Raw genomic sequence first — 17546 nt, 5'->3', positions numbered from 1 at the left:
GCCAACCCATGTTATCCACCGGACCGCCGGTTACTCAGGCCAGCATCGCGTTTTAAATTACATCTCGGGCATATATGCTCCTGGCCTAGAGGGGACCTGCCTTAGGGGTGACTGACCTGTCCATGGGCAGTAACAGGTACTCTTGCTGCACCTGGTGTGGGCAGAGTCTCACTCGAGCAGCAGGTTGCTCGTGCAGGCTGATATGGCAGCTCTGCAGACTCTTTTTTACTTGGGGTACTCAGGGTGACCCAATCAGTGCTGCAGCCCTGGTACCCCCATTTACCACCATTTCCTGGGGACTTACAGGGGTGGTAAGGTGCTTGCCAACTGCCCTATGCAATTCAACATATACTTTAAGGGAAACAGCATTGGTACTGGGGCCAGGTTAGCAGGCCTCAGTACACTAACAGGTAAAAAAAACACAGCATTTGACAGCAAAAAGTGGGGGGTGACCATCCAAAAAAGGGACACTTTACAACACTAACCCCAGACAATGTTTAAAAAAAACTAAATTAAGAAAATACAATTAAGTTAACCTTTCAAAGAGGTTAAGGTGCCTAATGTAATAGCAAACAAGGGAATAGTGTTGTTTAGATACACCTCAAACGATGTAAATCAACTGAGGTAATGGAATGATGTTTTGTATCCAAAATCCTCTACAGATTATGAGCATCAGAGCTTACTATTCAAGTGTGGGTGTGGTATCTCTTCTGAATTGAAAGGATTCAAGCAGAATTTTTGTTTTGTGTTTATTCCTGGGAGAAATTTTGTTTTTAAGACCTAATGATTTAAATTTTAGCCAAGAAGAGACTTATGGCGCAGGGAGAAAGAATGAAAATGTCACTTACCCAGTGTACATCTGTTCGTGGCATTAGTCGCTGCAGATTCACATGTTGTGCATAGCCCGCCATCTGGTGTTGGGTCGGAGTGTTACAAGTTGTTTTTCTTCGAAGAAGTCTTTCGAGTCACGAGACCGAGGGACTCCTCCTCTTTTGCTTCCATTGCGCATGGGCGTCGACTCCATCTTCGATTGTTTTCCCCGCAGAGGGTGAGGTAGGAGTTGTGTGTGTTAGTAATGGTGCCCATGCAATGGAGTGAATAAGTATGTACCAATTAAGGTTTAAGTAATATATTTACAAATGTACAAAGTTGAAGATAACTTCCAAACGGCTACAGGCTCCCGGGGAGGCGGGTGGGCACATGTGAATCTGCAGCGACTAATGCCACGAACAGATGTACACTGGGTAAGTGACATTTTCAGTTCGATGGCATGTGTAGCTGCAGATACACATGTTGTGCATAGACTAGTAAGCAGTTATCTCCCCAAAAGCGGTGGCTCAGCCTGTAGGAGTGGAAGTAGTCTGAAATAAAGTTCTTAGTACAGCTTGACCTACTGTGGCTTGTTGTGCGGATAGCACGTCTACACAGTAGTGTTTAGTAAATGTGTGAGGCGTAGACCATGTGGCTGCCATACATATTTCGTGCATTGGAATATTTCCTAGGAAGGCCATGCTAGCGCCTTTTTTTCGGGTTGAGTGTGCCCTTGGTGTAATGGGCAGCTCCCTTTTTGCTTTAAGGTAGCAGATTTGGATGCACTTAACTATCCATCTGGCTATACCCTGTTTTGATATTGGGTTTCCTGTATGAGGTTTTTGGAATGCAATAAACAGTTGTTTTGTTTTTCTGATTTCTTTTGTTCTGTCAATGTAGTACATTAGTGCTCTTCTGATGTCTAATGTATGTAGTGCCCTTTCAGCTACCGAGTCTGGCTGGGGGAAGAACACTGGTAGTTCTACCGTTTGATTTAAGTGGAACGGTGAAATAACCTTTGGTAGAAATTTAGGATTGGTTCTTAGGACTACCTTATTTTTGTGTATTTGGATAAAAGGTTCTTGTATTGTAAACGCCTGAATTTCACTTACTCTTCTTAGAGATGTGATGGCGATGAGAAATGCAACTTTCCAGGTTAGGAATTGTATTTCGCAAGAATGCATGGGTTCAAAAGGTGGACCCATGAGTCTTGTTAAGACGATGTTGAGGTTCCATGAAGGAACGGGTGGTGTCCTTGGTGGTATAATTCTTTTGAGGCCTTCCATAAACGCTTTAATGACAGGTATCCTAAATAGTGAAGTTGAGTGGGTAATCTGCAGGTATGCAGATATTGCTGCGAGGTGTATTTTAATGGAAGAGAAGGCCAGGTTCGATTTTTGTAAGTGTAGTAAGTAACCCACCACATCCTTTGGAGATGCGTGTAATGGTTGAATTTGATTATTATGGCAGTAGCAAACAAACCTTTTCCATTTGCTTGCATAGCAGTGTCTAGTGGATGGTCTTCTAGCTTGCTTTATGACTTCCATACATTCTTGGGTGAGGTTTAAGTGTCCGAATTCTAGGATTTCAGGAGCCAGATTGCTAGATTCAGCGATGCTGGGTTTGGATGCCTGATCTGTTGTTTGTGTTGTGTTAACAGATCTGGTCTGTTGGGTAACTTGACGTGGGGTACTACTGATAGGTCTAGCGGTGTTGTGTACCAAGGTTGCCTTGCCCATGTTGGTGCTATCAGTATGAGTTTGAGTTTGTTTTGACTCAATTTGTTTACTAGATATGGAAGGAGAGGGAGAGGGGGAAAAGCGTACGCAAATATCCCTGACCAGTTCATCCATAGGGCATTGCCTTGGGACTGCCTGTGTGGGTATCTGGATGCGAAGTTTTGGCATTTTGCGTTCTCCTTTGTTGCAAATAAGTCTATTTGAGGTGTTCCCCAAATTTTGAAGTAAGTGTTTAGAATTTGGGGGTGAATTTCCCATTCGTGGACCTGTTGGTGATCTCGAGAGAGATTGTCTGCAAGTTGGTTCTGGATCCCTGGAATAAACTGTGCTATTAGGCGAATGTGGTTGTGAATTGCCCATTGCCATATTTTTTGTGCCAGGAGGCACAGCTGTGTCGAGTGTGTCCCTCCCTGTTTGTTTAGATAATACATTGTTGTCATGTTGTCTGTTTTGACAAGAATGTACTTGTGGGTTATGATGGGTTGGAATGCTTTTAACGCTAGGAAAACTGCTAGCAGTTCGAGGTGATTTATATGCAGCTTTGTTTGATGTACGTCCCATTGTCCTTGGATGCTGTGTTGATTGAGGTGTGCTCCCCACCCTGTCATGGAAGCATCTGTTGTTATCACGTATTGTGGCACTGGGTCTTGGAAAGGCCGCCCTTTGTTTAAATTTATACTGTTCCACCATAGAAGCGAGATGTATGTTTGGCGGTCTATCAACACCAGATCTAGAAGGTGACCCTGTGCTTGTGACCATTGTGATGCTAGGCACTGTTGTAAGGGCCTCATGTGCAGTCTTGCGTTCGGGACAATGGCTATGCATGAGGACATCATGCCTAGGAGTTGTAATACCATCTTTGCCTGTATTTTTTGTGTTGGATACATGGTTTGTATAACTTTTTGGAAATTTTGAACCCTTTGTGGACTTGGAGTGGCTATTCCCCTTGTTGTGTCTATTGTTGCTCCTAGGTATTGCTGTACTTTGCACGGCAGAATGTGTGATTTTGCATAGTTGACGGAGAAACCGAGTTTGTAGAGGGTTTGTATGACACGATCTGTGTGGTGTGAACACTTTGTCAGTGAGTTGGTCTTGATTAGCCAATCGTCTAGATACGGGAATACGTGTATTTGCTGCCTTCTGATGTGTGCAGCTACTACTGCTAGGCATTTTGTAAAGACTCTTGGTGCGGTTGTTATACCGAACGGCAATACTTTGAATTGGTAATGTATTCCTTTGAATACGAACCTTAGGTATTTCCTGTGCGAGGGATGTACCGGTATGTGGAAATATGCGTCTTTGAGATCTAAGGTTGTCATGTAGTCTTGTAGCTTTAGCAATGGTAACACTTCTTGTAGCGTGACCATGTGAAAGTGTTCTGATTTGATGTAGGTGTTTAGTGTTCTGAGATCTAGGATTGGTCTTAGTGTTTTGTCCTTTTTTGGTATTAGAAAGTACAGTGAGTAAACTCCTGTGTTTATTTGTGTACCTGGTACCAGTTCTATTGCATTCTTTTGCAGTAATGCTTGAACTTCTATTTCCAGAAGGTCTGAATGCTGTTTTGATATATTCTGTGTTTTTGGTGGTATATTTGGAGGGATTTGGAGAAATTCGATGCAATAACCATGTTGGATAATTGCTAAGACCCAAGTGTCTGTTGTTATTTCCTCCCAAGATTGGTAATACTGAATTATTCTTCCCCCCACTGGTGTTGTGTGGAGGGGATGAGTGACCTGTGAGTCACCGTTTGGTTGCAGGTGTTTTTGGGCTTTGAAATTTTCCCCTGTTTCTAGGGAATTGTCCTCCTCTGTACTGGCCCCGAAAGCCTCCCCTTTGGTACTGTCCCTGGTAGGTAGACGGTGTTGAATGTGAGGTACTGGCTTGTGTGGCCTGACCCCGAAACCCCCCTCTGAAGGTTGTTTTGCGGAAGGTGCCGAAAGTGCCTCTGCCCTGCGGGGAATAGAGTGCGCCCATGGCCTTGGCAGTGTCAGTGTCCTTTTTTAGCTTCTCAATTGCCGTGTCCACTTCAGGTCCGAACAATTGTTGCTCATTGAATGGCATATTGAGCACCGCTTGCTGTATCTCCGGTTTAAAGCCAGATGTTCGTAACCACGCGTGCCTTCTTATGGTTACTGCTGTGTTAATTGTTCTTGCAGCTGTGTCAGCTGCATCCATAGAGGAGCGTATTTGGTTATTGGAGATGTTTTGTCCCTCCTCAACCACCTGTTTCGCCCTTCTTTGTAAATCCTTGGGTAGATGCTCGATGAGGTGCTGCATCTCGTCCCAATGGGCTCTATCATATCGCGCTAGGAGCGCTTGAGAGTTAGCGATGCGCCACTGGTTTGCAGCTTGTACTGTGACCCTTTTTCCGGCTGCGTCGAACTTGCGGCTTTCTTTATCCGGAGGTGGTGCATCGCCTGATGTGTGAGAGTTGGCTCTCTTGCGAGCTGCCCCTAGTACAACCGAATCTGGTGGCAGTTGTGAGGTGATGAAAGCAGGGTCTGTGGGCGGTGCTTTATATTTCTTTTCCACCCTTGGTGTTATTGCTCTACTCTTGACAGGCTCTTTGAAGATTTGCTTTGCGTGCCTTAGCATTCCTGGGAGCATAGGCAGGCTCTGGTAGGTGCTATGGGTGGAGGAGAGGGTGTCAAAAAGGAAGTCATCCTCGACAGGTTCCGAGTGTAGCGACACGTTATGGAACTCTGCTGCCCTAGCTACCACCTGTGAATACGCTGTGCTGTCCTCTGGTGGTGAGGGCTTGGTAGGATACGCCTCCAGACTGTTGTCTGACACTGGGGCGTCGTATAGGTCCCAAGCGTCCTGGTCATCTTGGCTCATGGTGGTGTGAGCCGGTGAGTGTGACGGAGTCTGTGCCGGTGATATGTAAGTTACAGGTGGAGGAGAGGGTGGCGGAGTTACCTTCTTCACCACTTTTGTTTGTGGTGCTTGTTCCTGTATTTGGAACTCAAGTCTTTTTTTTTCTCCTAATAGGGGGAAGGGTGCTGATCTTCCCTGTTCCACTCTGTATGAAGATCCGCTTTTGAGTATGGTCTACTTCAGTGGACTGTAACTCTTCCTCGAATCTATGTTTGCGCAATTGAGAGGACAGTGATTGCTCCTCTGAATATGAGCTGGTAGTTGGCTCGGTTGTCGGTCGTTTTGGCACCGAAACTATGTTCTTACTCGTTTTCGGCTCCGAGGCGACTTTTCTCTTTTTCGGAGTCGAAACTTCTCGGCGTCGATCCTCCTCGGTGCCGCTGTCTCTGTGTCGAGCAGCTTCGGCTCCGATGTCTCGGCGTCGATCTTTGTCGGCAGCACTTTCTCGGTCCCGAGATTGCTGCGTGCCTGTGTCTCGACCCGAGTCGGACGATCTCGGCACTAGTTCGGCCTTTTTCGGTGCCGATGGGCGGTCACCGACTTTATGGGTTGAGCCATGGCCTGTTGGCAGTGGCGTCCCCTGGGCCTTGTCTGTTTTCTTGTGTGCTGGCTTCGACGTCTTACTCACTGTTTCGTGGACGTCGAATTCCTCCGAGTCAGATTCATGGATAGAGAAGGTTTCCTCTTCTTCTCCCTGTTCCTCGAACTCTCGGTGTCCTGTCGGCGTGGACGCCATCTGTAATCTTCTGGCTCGCCGGTCACGGAGCGTTTTTCGGGATCGAAACGCACGACAGGCCTCACAAGTTTCTTCCTTGTGCTCGGGCGACAGGCACAGGTTACAGACCAAATGTTGGTCTGTATATGGGTATTTGTTGTGGCATTTAGGGCAGAATCAGAACGGGGTCTGTTCCATCAGCCTCGATGTTACACGCGGTCGCGCCGACCAGGCCCCAACGGGGGATCGAAATTACCCCGAAGGGCTACCGGAACTCTTCACGATTCGATTCGGTGTCGCTTCTATCTAACCCGATCCCGAACGCAACAATACCGACGTAATTTTCCGAATTTTTAACTATCTTTCCGTCCCGAAACCCGGAGCGAAAAGGAACACGTCCGAACCCGATGGCGGAAAGAAAACAATCGAAGATGGAGTCGACGCCCATGCGCAATGGAAGCAAAAGAGGAGGAGTCCCTCGGTCTCGTGACTCGAAAGACTTCTTCGAAGAAAAACAACTTGTAACACTCCGACCCAACACCAGATGGCGGGCTATGCACAACATGTGTATCTGCAGCTACACATGCCATCGAACGTAATGTTTCTTGTATCACACATGATGGCACTAACCACTGGCATCTGACAAACTACTACTTAATTAATGACTTGGCAGATATCAACCTGTGTCATCAGCATAAAAACAATTAACAGTGGTCTATATTCAAGCCAAAAGCCCCCCTCTGCTACAAAGCAGTTTGTGGTGGGCCAAGGTTTTAAGATCTATCCAGAAGAAACAAAATTCCTTGACAGACTTGTTTTTTCATGGATATGGGAACAGGTTATCACTCATATGCCCTTGTTTCTTGCACAGGTTTCAGACAGAATTCAAAGGTTGGCATAGTCTACCAAGGTCATCAAGGCTCTGGGGCAATTTATTTTTATAGAATCAAATGGCCCTACAGGTACTGTACCATAAGCCGCTTGGGACAGAGCTTTTTTAAATGCTGATTCAGAGGTTCAAAACTTCTACACACAGACTAGTCTATCAACAATGCTAATGATTCATTAGAAGCCAAAATTAGAGCTGCGTCTGTAAAAAGACTACCCAGCTACTTTTTAGGTTTTTAGTTCACGAACATGTTGCATCCAAAGAAGTGCAATTAGTATATCTTACAAAAAACAAATGAGGACTGCAGAGAAAACATCACTACTGAGAAAAATGTTATCAAGAGCGGCCACCTAGAAAAAGCAAGAATTGTATACCACACTAATAAAAGACTGATACAATTCACAGAAATTGGGCAAAAAAGTCTGAAATCTTCTGCAGGTTTTTCACTTATGCTTGGAATAGATCTTCTGTTTCTGGTGCTTCATTACGAATACCAGAAGCACTCCAGGATAATCCAAAATTCCAGCAACCAAGCAGAATTTCCTGCTACTAGGTGATATTTACACAAGCATGTGTAAATCATATAGAAACGCGCATTTGCACATTTTACTTTTTTCTCCACCAAGAAAATACTTTTTTTCTGGAGAAAGCCCTTTTCCTAATATTCAGTTAAATATGTAGGGATTCCCAATTATTATCCTACTCTGGAAAGGAACCTACCTCCCACCTCTACAAGTAATAGTATTATGTGAACTTCCATGGTGGTAAACTTCCTCCAAAATATCTGAACACCTAACAAACCGATTTGAGATTGTTGGAGCATTTTGAATACACGAGTTGATAAGTGCACGCCCTGAGCTGATAAGAGACAGCTATGAAGGGTCCTGACCTGTTTCACAACATAAACGCTATTTATTTGCTCTTACTTCCCCTGGTCCTGCGTTTACTCCTGCCCTGTCCTCGTATCCATTCTGCAAGCAGTCTTTAGAATATACTAGTTCTCTCTCCCTTACTGTCTTCAATACATAAAAAAAAAAAAAAAAAAAAAACTGGCTGTGTACAGTGGAAGAATGTGCAAACGTTCCCATCATATCCTCTTTTTCGTCACAATGCCTGTTCAGTTCATCCCTGGTGCGTGAATGCTTAAAGCACACTCAATAACCCTTGAGGAACCTCTTGCATAAAAGACTTATGGTTCCAGGTGCCAGCACTGTTTCAGTGACAAGCCTCTAAACCATTTGGCCTTTTAAAGTGGCATCCAAGAAGTTATGCAAAAGCCTAACTCAGTTTTCACCAATGATCTATACAGTATCAGGAAAGATCTAGTTCCATGCTATTGGATTAAGTTTTCCAAGTGTAATTTAGCCTTGTTATGCTCCATTTACATCTACCCCTACCACGGAGGTGGTCAGGTATACCAAGTTCTATATGCTTTATAAGTTGTGCCTTCAAAATCCACTCCACATCACGCACTACTCACAACAATGCTTGTCAAGCTTCTACAGGGAGATCTAGTTTGTTTTTAGATAGTATAAGTGTACAATTCTAGCCATGGATTACAATCCATGTACATCAACTAATTTGTTACATGCAAAGGTTTTTTCGCTTGATGTTAGTTACGTGCCAGGCAAATAGAGTTACAATAGATAAAGGCAGAGGAAAGTTTAGTCCAAGCTTGGGACAGTCCGCACAGAAGGGGAAACTGAAGCAAAAAGGGGAAAAAAAATATATAAAAAAATAAATAAAAAAAGTGGGGCTGGCCAGGAACAGATGCTTACACAATTCTGTCTCTTGCATATGGAGGCTTAGTTTGAGGGACTGCAAAGCTTCTTTCCTAAGAACTACGCCCTCAGTGCTAGGTCCCTGAGACGCCACTAGGTTGTCATGGAAACCAGGCACACCTGGAGGGGGCTCTTGGTTGGGCAAACTGCCAATAGGGCCTTGATGGTGAGCAATGGGTCCATTCTGGCTGGCATCTCCTTGGTCTCTGGTGTCAGTGCTTGGCTTGCGGTACGGCACTTCAGTCACCTGAATACTGGTACCTGAAAAAAGACAGAGGTTTCCATTCATTTGTTTGGTCTTTCAGAGAATGATCCAAGCTCACACTCAGAATTCACAGTAATTATATATAAGAGAAGGCCTTTGTGTGCAGTAAAAAAATAAAGAAGTCATTGGACACAAATTGTTGTTATGTTGGGATAAATGGGAAGTCAGGGCATATATATCTCACTGAGGCTTTAGGGTGAGGCAGGGAACATTGTTGGAAGACACTCCTGAGGTGGTACACATACCTGGAGGTTACTTACATGAAGCCAGTCAACAATATAATTAAAAATAAAACATATAAGCAATCACTTATTCTGTAAGGGAGTACCAAAATGCATAACTATATTTAGATAAACACATTAAGTAACAGTAACCACATTTCCCAAAATCACAATAGTGATGGTGAATATAGTGAATCATGTGCTTGTGAACGGCGCAATGTAAATATATATACACAGATTATAATAATCACAGCAAGTAGGCTATTGTCCTGACGCATAATTCTTGTTCAAGGTAAAATCAATATCCTTCATAAATTACTACAACCAATAGTCTGACAAAGATAGATTTAAGATAGTCTACGTTTCGACCCCTATTGAATAAGGGGATATCAGGACTGGAAACAAAATATACGTGGCACTGTAAAAAAGAAGAAAAATGAAGAACATAAGGCAGAATTACAAAGAAAAGGAAAGCAAGCAAAGATCTCACTCAATACAGCTGCTCACCAGTATTAGGAATTATGGGTCTGAGAAAAAAGTCAACCGCTTGGACTTGTTAAATCTTGCTTGATAAGAAAAAACAACACTCCCGCAAAGGGGTTCTAAAGACCGAAGAAAGCACAGAGGAAGATAAGATTTAAGGCACCACACCGCATCAAATGTCGAATGATAAAGTGGGGACCTAGTTAACCAACCCACAAGATTAGTAGACTACCACGCACCAATCAGATCAATTACTGTTTCAGATACATAAGTGAATCTCATATTCAAGGGACGGATCAAAGCGAAAACCACAAATCTAATTGGGAAATATGAAGAGGCCGAATTAATCAGGAAAAATGAAAAAGATATTCAAAGAAACCAAACCAAATCATGTCTAACCTATATCAGGAATACATACTAATGTAGCCCTATTCCTAGGACACAAACACTCGGAAACTCGTGCCATCCCAATCCACTAGTCAAGTTTGTATCTGGTCCAGGTAACCCACTAGAAACCAAATCAGCATGCAATCAGATAACAAATCTACCTTTAGATCGAATCGCGCTAAAGCAAGTGCCATAAAGCATAACTGCGTTATTCTACTATCCGAATCAGTGATTCAATTTATAACACCATTGATATCATGCCCACCAAGGTGCATATAGTTCAAAGCCAAAGTTATTTATGCTAACCGGTCGTTAAAGACTGCGGCCAAAAAAGGAGATTTTCAAAAAGGCAACCGATCCCTCAAAAATCAACACATAGTTATATCTCGAGGACAGCAGTCAATAACAACCAAAATAAACCATTCACAATATCCATACACCAGGGATGACCAGTACCATATCAAAAGATCGAACGACTCCAGTCAAGCGTTTAATAAACTCACTTACAGTCATAACGACAAGGGGGTTATGCCATGCTCGAAACCTGAGCGGAAGGAAGTAGAGCAAGTTACAGCACTCGGTAACACGGAAGAAGAAGCAACGGTGGACTGACATATATTAACCCCGTCAAGGCTGCCTTAAAGGAAAATCATCCAAGTCAGGTAAATAAAACAAAGTTGTGAATAATGAAAGAAGCCACTATAAAAATGAACCTTACCAAAGGTCAATATGCCAAATTGAAAAAGTAACCACGGAGAGAAAGAAAGACTAGAAGAACTTATGCGAAACAGACCGTATGGATCCAACCCGAGTTACATCAAATAGCTCCACTTATATCGACATCACAAGAGGAAACAGATATATATATATATATATATATATATATATATATACACACACACACACACACACACACACACACACACACACACACACACACACACACACACACACACACACACACACACACACACACACACACACACCACGATGTGAAAGTTTTCTCAGACAGTTTGTGGAATGAATCTGTACAAAAAAGGAGGGGGGGGGGCAGTCTTATAGTACAGCCATAGAATGCAAAATGCATATGGAACACCTTTTTCTACCAGGGCCATTATGGACCTGTACGCTTAGAAAAAAGAGGTCCGTCAAATATCACAGACATATAATACAGAGATCATGGTCATGATATATAAACAATGACCTAAGTTCGGACCTGTACGCTTAGAAAAAAGAGGTCCGTCAAATATCACAGACATATAATACAGAGATCATGGTCATGATATATAAACAATGACCTAAGTTCAACTGACAAACAATTATAACTCGAAAGTCCATTAGTTAATCATAGAGGGGCAAGACAGTAGATAGATCAGAAGTCAAAGGAAAAACGTGATGAAATAAAATGCGGTACTACTCTATTCATTCAACGTATTTAACCCATGGTTAACAGTACTGCAGCTTGAAATCCATCTCCGTTCACATCTCTGTAAGAGTTGGTTCAAATCACCTCCTCTTCAGTTTTGTCTAAATAATTTGGCCTGTTCGTATTCCCTTGTGGTTTTCGGTTTGATCCGTCCCTTGGATATGAGATGCGTTCATGTATCTGGAACAGTAATTGATGCGACTGGTAAGTGATAGTCTACTAATCTTGTGGGTTGGTTAACTAGGCCCCCACTTTGGTTATCATTCGATTTTTGATGTGATGTGGCGCCTTAAATATTATCTTTCTCTGTGCTTTCTTTGGACTTTAGGACCGCTGTGCAGGAGTGGTGTTTTTCCTTACCAAGCAAGACTTAACAAGTCTAAGCGGTTGACAGTTTTCTCAGACTCGTAATTCCTATTACCAGTGAGCAACCGTACTGAGTGAGACCTTTGTTTTCTTTCCTTTGGTATTCTGTCTTATGTTCTTAAATTTTCTTCTTTTTTTTACAGTGCCACGTATTCTTTGTTTCCAGTCCAATGATGACCCCTCATTGCTGTGATTATTATACTCTTTGAATATATTGTATAGATATCTTTACACTGCACCATTCACAAGCACTTAATTCACTATATTCACGATCACTATAGTGATTTTGTGAAATGTGGTTACTGCTATTTAGTGCGTTTTTTAGGGTCGAGCCTGCGCTAGCATGCGTTTGTGCATCGCTTGCGAGACACTTTAGTAGTTGGACGGGGCTCCGAGCCCTTTTCTATGTCACGTCAGTGTCTTTCATTGGTTCATGGGCTTGTCTTTTAAAATCTGCTTGCTTTCATTAGTGGAAGGCATGCATACGTCATGCCTTTTCCGGTGGTTAGCCCTCCTCGAGCACAGTGACCAAGTACTGAAAACATACGAGGTTCGCTGTTTTCCGTCTGGTTTGTGGACTACTTTTTATCTTTTTTCGCAGCGCGATCTCGCTTGGCAGAAGTCGAGCGCTTTGCATGACATCGACCCTGTTACATAGTTAATTGCACTTTTGCCGGTTACGTAGATAATTGTACTTTTGCCGATAGGTTTCACGAGGAGTGAACTGTAGCAGCGCGATCAAGCTCTTTTTTTTCCATTTAAATTGGCAAGAAAAGTCCGGTTAGGAGTTTACAACTGCTAATAGCTCTAACTCAGAGAAATGCGAGACTCGTTGCATTGCAAATGCTTGTCTAAATATACTTATTCATTTGGTTATTCCCTTACAGAATAAGTGATTCATGATATGTTTTATTTTTAATTATATTGCTGAATGGCTCCTTGTTGAGACATTGTTGCAGATACAGAATTTCATACCCAGGTCTCAACTTGGTTCTTCCCTGGGTATCTCCTGCGGTAGGCTACTTTTCATGAAGAAAGGGCATCAAAGGGGACAGTTAAGGAAACATGGTACAAAGGAGTGATTGTCTAGGGTGTTAGAGACACTTCCAGCAGCTTTGGCCCTCAAGATGTGTGGCACTCAGGGCGCAATAGCGATTATTAATGTTCATTCTCCTCAGGTGAGCACAATACATTTTTCTGTTTAGTGTACACCCCCGTACAGTGAACTGAGGTGTTACCTATCCTAGGAGGGAACTATTTGGATAGCAGGATCTCAGAAGACTAATGAAGGTGGTAAATATGCAGACTAGAGGAAAAGAGGGATATAAAGGCTGTGTGCTGATGGGTGTTTAAAGACTGGGAGACAGCTGACTCAGTTGCTCACAGAAATGTTTTCTGACAAAGGCCAACATATTTCTAAAGTTTTGTAAGTATTTTTCTTGCTTCTCAAAAAAACAACATAAATAACAGTATACTGCAGTATACATGAAGGTAGCGAAACAACAGCCGTAATGCATCTAACCAGCATGTACAACTATAAGCATGTGCACGGCATTATATACAAGTCAAGAGTTAAGAGTCAGGTACAATATCGGATGGGACGGTCGAATCCTGAGTCAGTAAGTACAAAGTGGAGCTCAATTATCCTTGGGCCTGGACGTAGCAGGCTGGAAACTAGGAGTCTTTCTAAGAGACTGTAACACAAATGAGGTGAAATGTAAATGTTTTTGTAAGACACTTCAGCTTTTTTTGCAGATTTATTGTTAAAATGTGCAACAACACGTCAAAGGTTGCCTTGTGATCCAAACAGAAAATGTAATCTGCTCAGAGAGGGTTACATATCTGCTCAGTGTAGGAAAGTGCCCCTTTTCGACACGGTCACTCCCACTTTTTGTCTGGTATTTGATGCAACTTTGACTGAAAGAGCACTGGGTTCCTGATAACCAGGTTTCCAGCACTAGATCTCTTTCCCTAAAACAGTACAAATGTTCCCTAATTGGCAACATCTTTGGCTCCCTGTAAGTCCTTAGTAAATGGTGCCCATAGTGTGTAGGGCATGAGCACTAAAGAAGGTCCGCAAAGGCTGCAACATGTATCATGCCACCCTTGGACCCCTCACCTAATACATGCAGGCTGCGCGTCTTGGTGCAGCCAAAATTGAAAACACAACATGGCACACCGCCTGTGTGCCATGTCCCCTAACACTACATGCAATATATGTAAGTCACCCCTACAGCAGGCCTTACAGCCCTAAGGCAGGGTGCATTATATTACATGAGAGGACATATTCTGCTCTGTCTTTGTCGATTCTATGACATAGTGAGTGAACAGGGAAGCGGTTCTAAGTACATGTGCTGAACACTGGTGAGTTTCCCAGCTACATGATGGCTTCACTGAAAATAGAGATGTTTGGTATCAAACATCTTGTATTAATAAACCCTCACTGATGCCAGTGTTGGATTTATTAATACATGCACCCAAAGGGCACCTTAGAGGTGCCCCCTGAAAACCTACCAACTCCCAGTGTGTGGACTGTCTAGTCTGAGCCAGCCTGCCACTACCAGATACAAGTCTGACCGCCAAGGGTGAGAGCCTTTGCTCTTTAGTGGTCAGAAAGAAATCCTGCTCTGGGATAGGTGCTTGCACACCCAGGATGACCTGTGAATCTGCATTCCAAGGCAGGGGGCTTCAAAGAAGCCCACCGCCCTCGGTGTGCAGATCTGGCTTCACTCAAAGGAGAGTTGCCAACCCCCTTTCCCCAGGTCCCATTTGGCACCTGGACAGGTGGGACATTTAGTATTCAGGGAGATGTGTCGACCCCTCAGATCAGTCCCACCCATAAGGTGTGCTGCCTGATGTGGACACAACTTTTTGAAATCTGACATCTTGGGGCTGGCAGATTTAGGAACTCTGGGACATATAGGGGGTTTAGTGACCCCAGCGGTAAGTAGCCCGCTGGCTACTAACCTACACTTCCCGAAACGCCCCAAATGCAGTATTTAGGGGAGGCCCTGGCACCAGGAAAAAAGAATCCTTCTGACCTAAAAAGAAGGATACAGGAGAGCCGAAAAGGAAGAAGCGCCTGACCTGCCGTCCTCTACGTTGCTCCTGCCAAATTGCACCAAAGTTGTCTCGTCCTGCAGCTGTTGTGCCTCCAAAGCCTGGGAAGACTGACTGTTTTCAACAAAGACCCAGGAACTCCTGTGGAGCAGCACAGCTGCCTCCCTTCATTTTGCAGGCACCCCAAGACAAACTGTGAGAACTCCAGACTGCCTAAAACCCAACACCTGAAAGCACCACTGCACCCGTGCCGCAGAGCCTGAGTCAAAGTGGGCCAACGGTTCCAGTGTGGTTCCCCAGCCCTCCAGAGACCAAGCCCACCTTGGACTTGCCCCCTGTGAACCCTCCGAGGTGGCCTGCAGACTCTGCATGCAGGCCCCCTCAAATGCAAGTGCTCTGGTGGAGAAAACACAATGCCTCAAGACACCTCTGCACCTGTCTCCCCTGACTCGTGAAGAAGGGGACCCTAGGTGTCCCCATATCCCCGGACATCTCAAGATTGGGACCCACTTGCTGGTCTCCCTGACTGGATCCCCCGTCCCCACCTGCAGCATCTTTTCGACCGGACCAATCACCACTGACTAACATTGGGCTTCCGACAACAGTGGTGGCTGCCACTAAACGGGGGTGGCGGGCTGAGAGATAGGAATAAAAAAAAAGAAAGAAAGAAAAGCACTTACCTCAACTAGTGATAGGTTTGTCTCCTCCATCCTCTTCCTGGAAGCCCAAAGGCTTCCAGACTCCCCTCCAATCACAACGCTGCTGTCATCAGCATGATAGCAGTGCCATGATTGGTGTGAGCACCCTGCTTCAGCGCTCACACAGTGAGTTGCACCTTGTGCACTTTCTCCTCCCGGCTGTTCCGTAGAAACCGGGTGGAGAAATGCAAATTGAGCATGACTGTTTGGCTGGCCAAACACGGCATGCCAAAGTGTCATGCGTACTTTTGTGCACCAACCACTCCTCCCTCCAGCCCTGCCCTGCACAACGCTGCTGTCATCAGCATGATAGCAGTGCCATGATTGGTGTGAGCACCCTGCTTCAGCGCTCACACAGTGAGTTGCACCTTGTGCACTTTCTCCTCCCGGCTGTTCCGTACAAACCGGGTGGAGAAATGCAAATTGAGCATGACTGTTTGGCTGGCCAAACACGGCATGCCAAAGTGTCATGCGTACTTTTGTGCACCAACCACTCCTCCCTCCAGCCCTGCCCTAAACTAGCTTACCGAAAAATAAAACGATAATAACAATTTGTTATTATCGTTTTATTTTTCCTTCCCCTTTTGCTGAAAGCAGGGGGGCAAAGCTTCTCCACCTTAGCGGAGGAGCCACCCCATGCTATAACACCTCTGCACTCAGCTGCCCCAGTACTGCCCAGTGTGACCTGTTCGTGTGGTTCTGACCTTTGCCCAACACTCACCTTAAGTACAGGAGATTGGTCTGGTAAGTCGACGTACTGTACCTTTTTTGCCGTCTTTGTTTTTCCTCCATAGGTTAACATTTCAGCTTCCAAAAATTGCACTGTGTCCAGTTTTTAAAACTGTAAGGATTTTTCTTGCAAAACGTACTTACCTGAATGAATTGATTCTGGGGCCAAAACATATATAAAGATACTTGTTATTTTTGTAAACTGCTGTGGATCTCCTTGAGCGTGCATCTCATTTGTTGACTGTATTTGCAAATGTCTCACACTCCTCTCTGATAACCCTAAGCCTGCTCGACCGCCCTACCCCCCAAAAGAGCACCTTGGGATTGCTAGAGCAAGCCCTGTTCTCTAGTAAGGGAACCCCTGGACTCTTTGCACGATATATCTCATTTTGATATGTCATATAAAGAGCCAGCTTCCTCATACAGGGTTACAAATCTGCAAAGATACATATGCAGGGTTGCGTATCACCTCAGATACTCATACAGGGTTGACAACTGCAAATTGTAGGTTGCCTCCAGGGGAAAGTTATGTCACAAGCCTTATGGCACAACTCTGATCTTCATAGCTTTGAACAATTTAGAGCTCCTTTTTTCAATTTCCAGGCAAACGTTTGTGCAAATCAGGACCTAGAAACATCCTACTTTTCAGTAGGCACAGTATAGGAACGTTTTACTTAACCAACTTCGAGTAAAGTTTCATCCTCAGAGGACAGTGTGTTATTGCTTACATTGGTATATTATTTAATACATGATCTGTACACTCTAAGCACTGTAGTAGTGTTTCCTGTAGATTAGTGTTAACCACTGTTTTATGCGTGCAGCTTTGAATTGATAATTCACAATTTTTAAGGGTAGGACCATCAAGATCATTCCACCGCACCGTTTATCCAGTTCTGGTGAAACTTAAGGGGTTTAGTCAGATATAATAAGAACGGTGACTAGCGGGAGGCTGGCATTAACTTAACTACTATAAAACCAACAAGGATAGAGATTAGAGTAAAAGGCGCAAGATTTTAAATGTATGCCTAAATGTTGTGGGGAGACCAGAGGCCAAATCGAAAGTGGCGACTGATCAAAAAAAGAGAACCATTTCTGGCTAA

General features: G+C 44.1%; 1 protein-coding gene across 2 annotated transcripts in view; it reads right to left on the bottom strand.

The window, feature by feature from the left end:
• Positions 1–17546, bottom strand: part of GOLGA3 (golgin A3) — a 133123-nt gene that overhangs the window by 84249 nt on the left and 31328 nt on the right. The window contains exon 3 of one of the 2 annotated variants that reach the window (XM_069215266.1): positions 8932–9072. In XM_069215266.1, the coding sequence (XP_069071367.1) occupies positions 8932–9072 (141 nt within the window). Of the gene's footprint in view, positions 1–8808; positions 9073–17546 lie in introns of both variants that reach the window. The other variant, XM_069215265.1, reaches the window with a different exon arrangement.

The sequence above is a fragment of the Pleurodeles waltl genome, chromosome 11 (genome assembly GCF_031143425.1).
Source record: "Pleurodeles waltl isolate 20211129_DDA chromosome 11, aPleWal1.hap1.20221129, whole genome shotgun sequence".
In the NCBI taxonomy this organism is placed as follows: domain Eukaryota; kingdom Metazoa; phylum Chordata; class Amphibia; order Caudata; family Salamandridae; genus Pleurodeles; species Pleurodeles waltl.
Note: the sequence above shows the minus strand (reverse complement) of the source record. Positions and strands in the feature narration are given on the sequence as shown.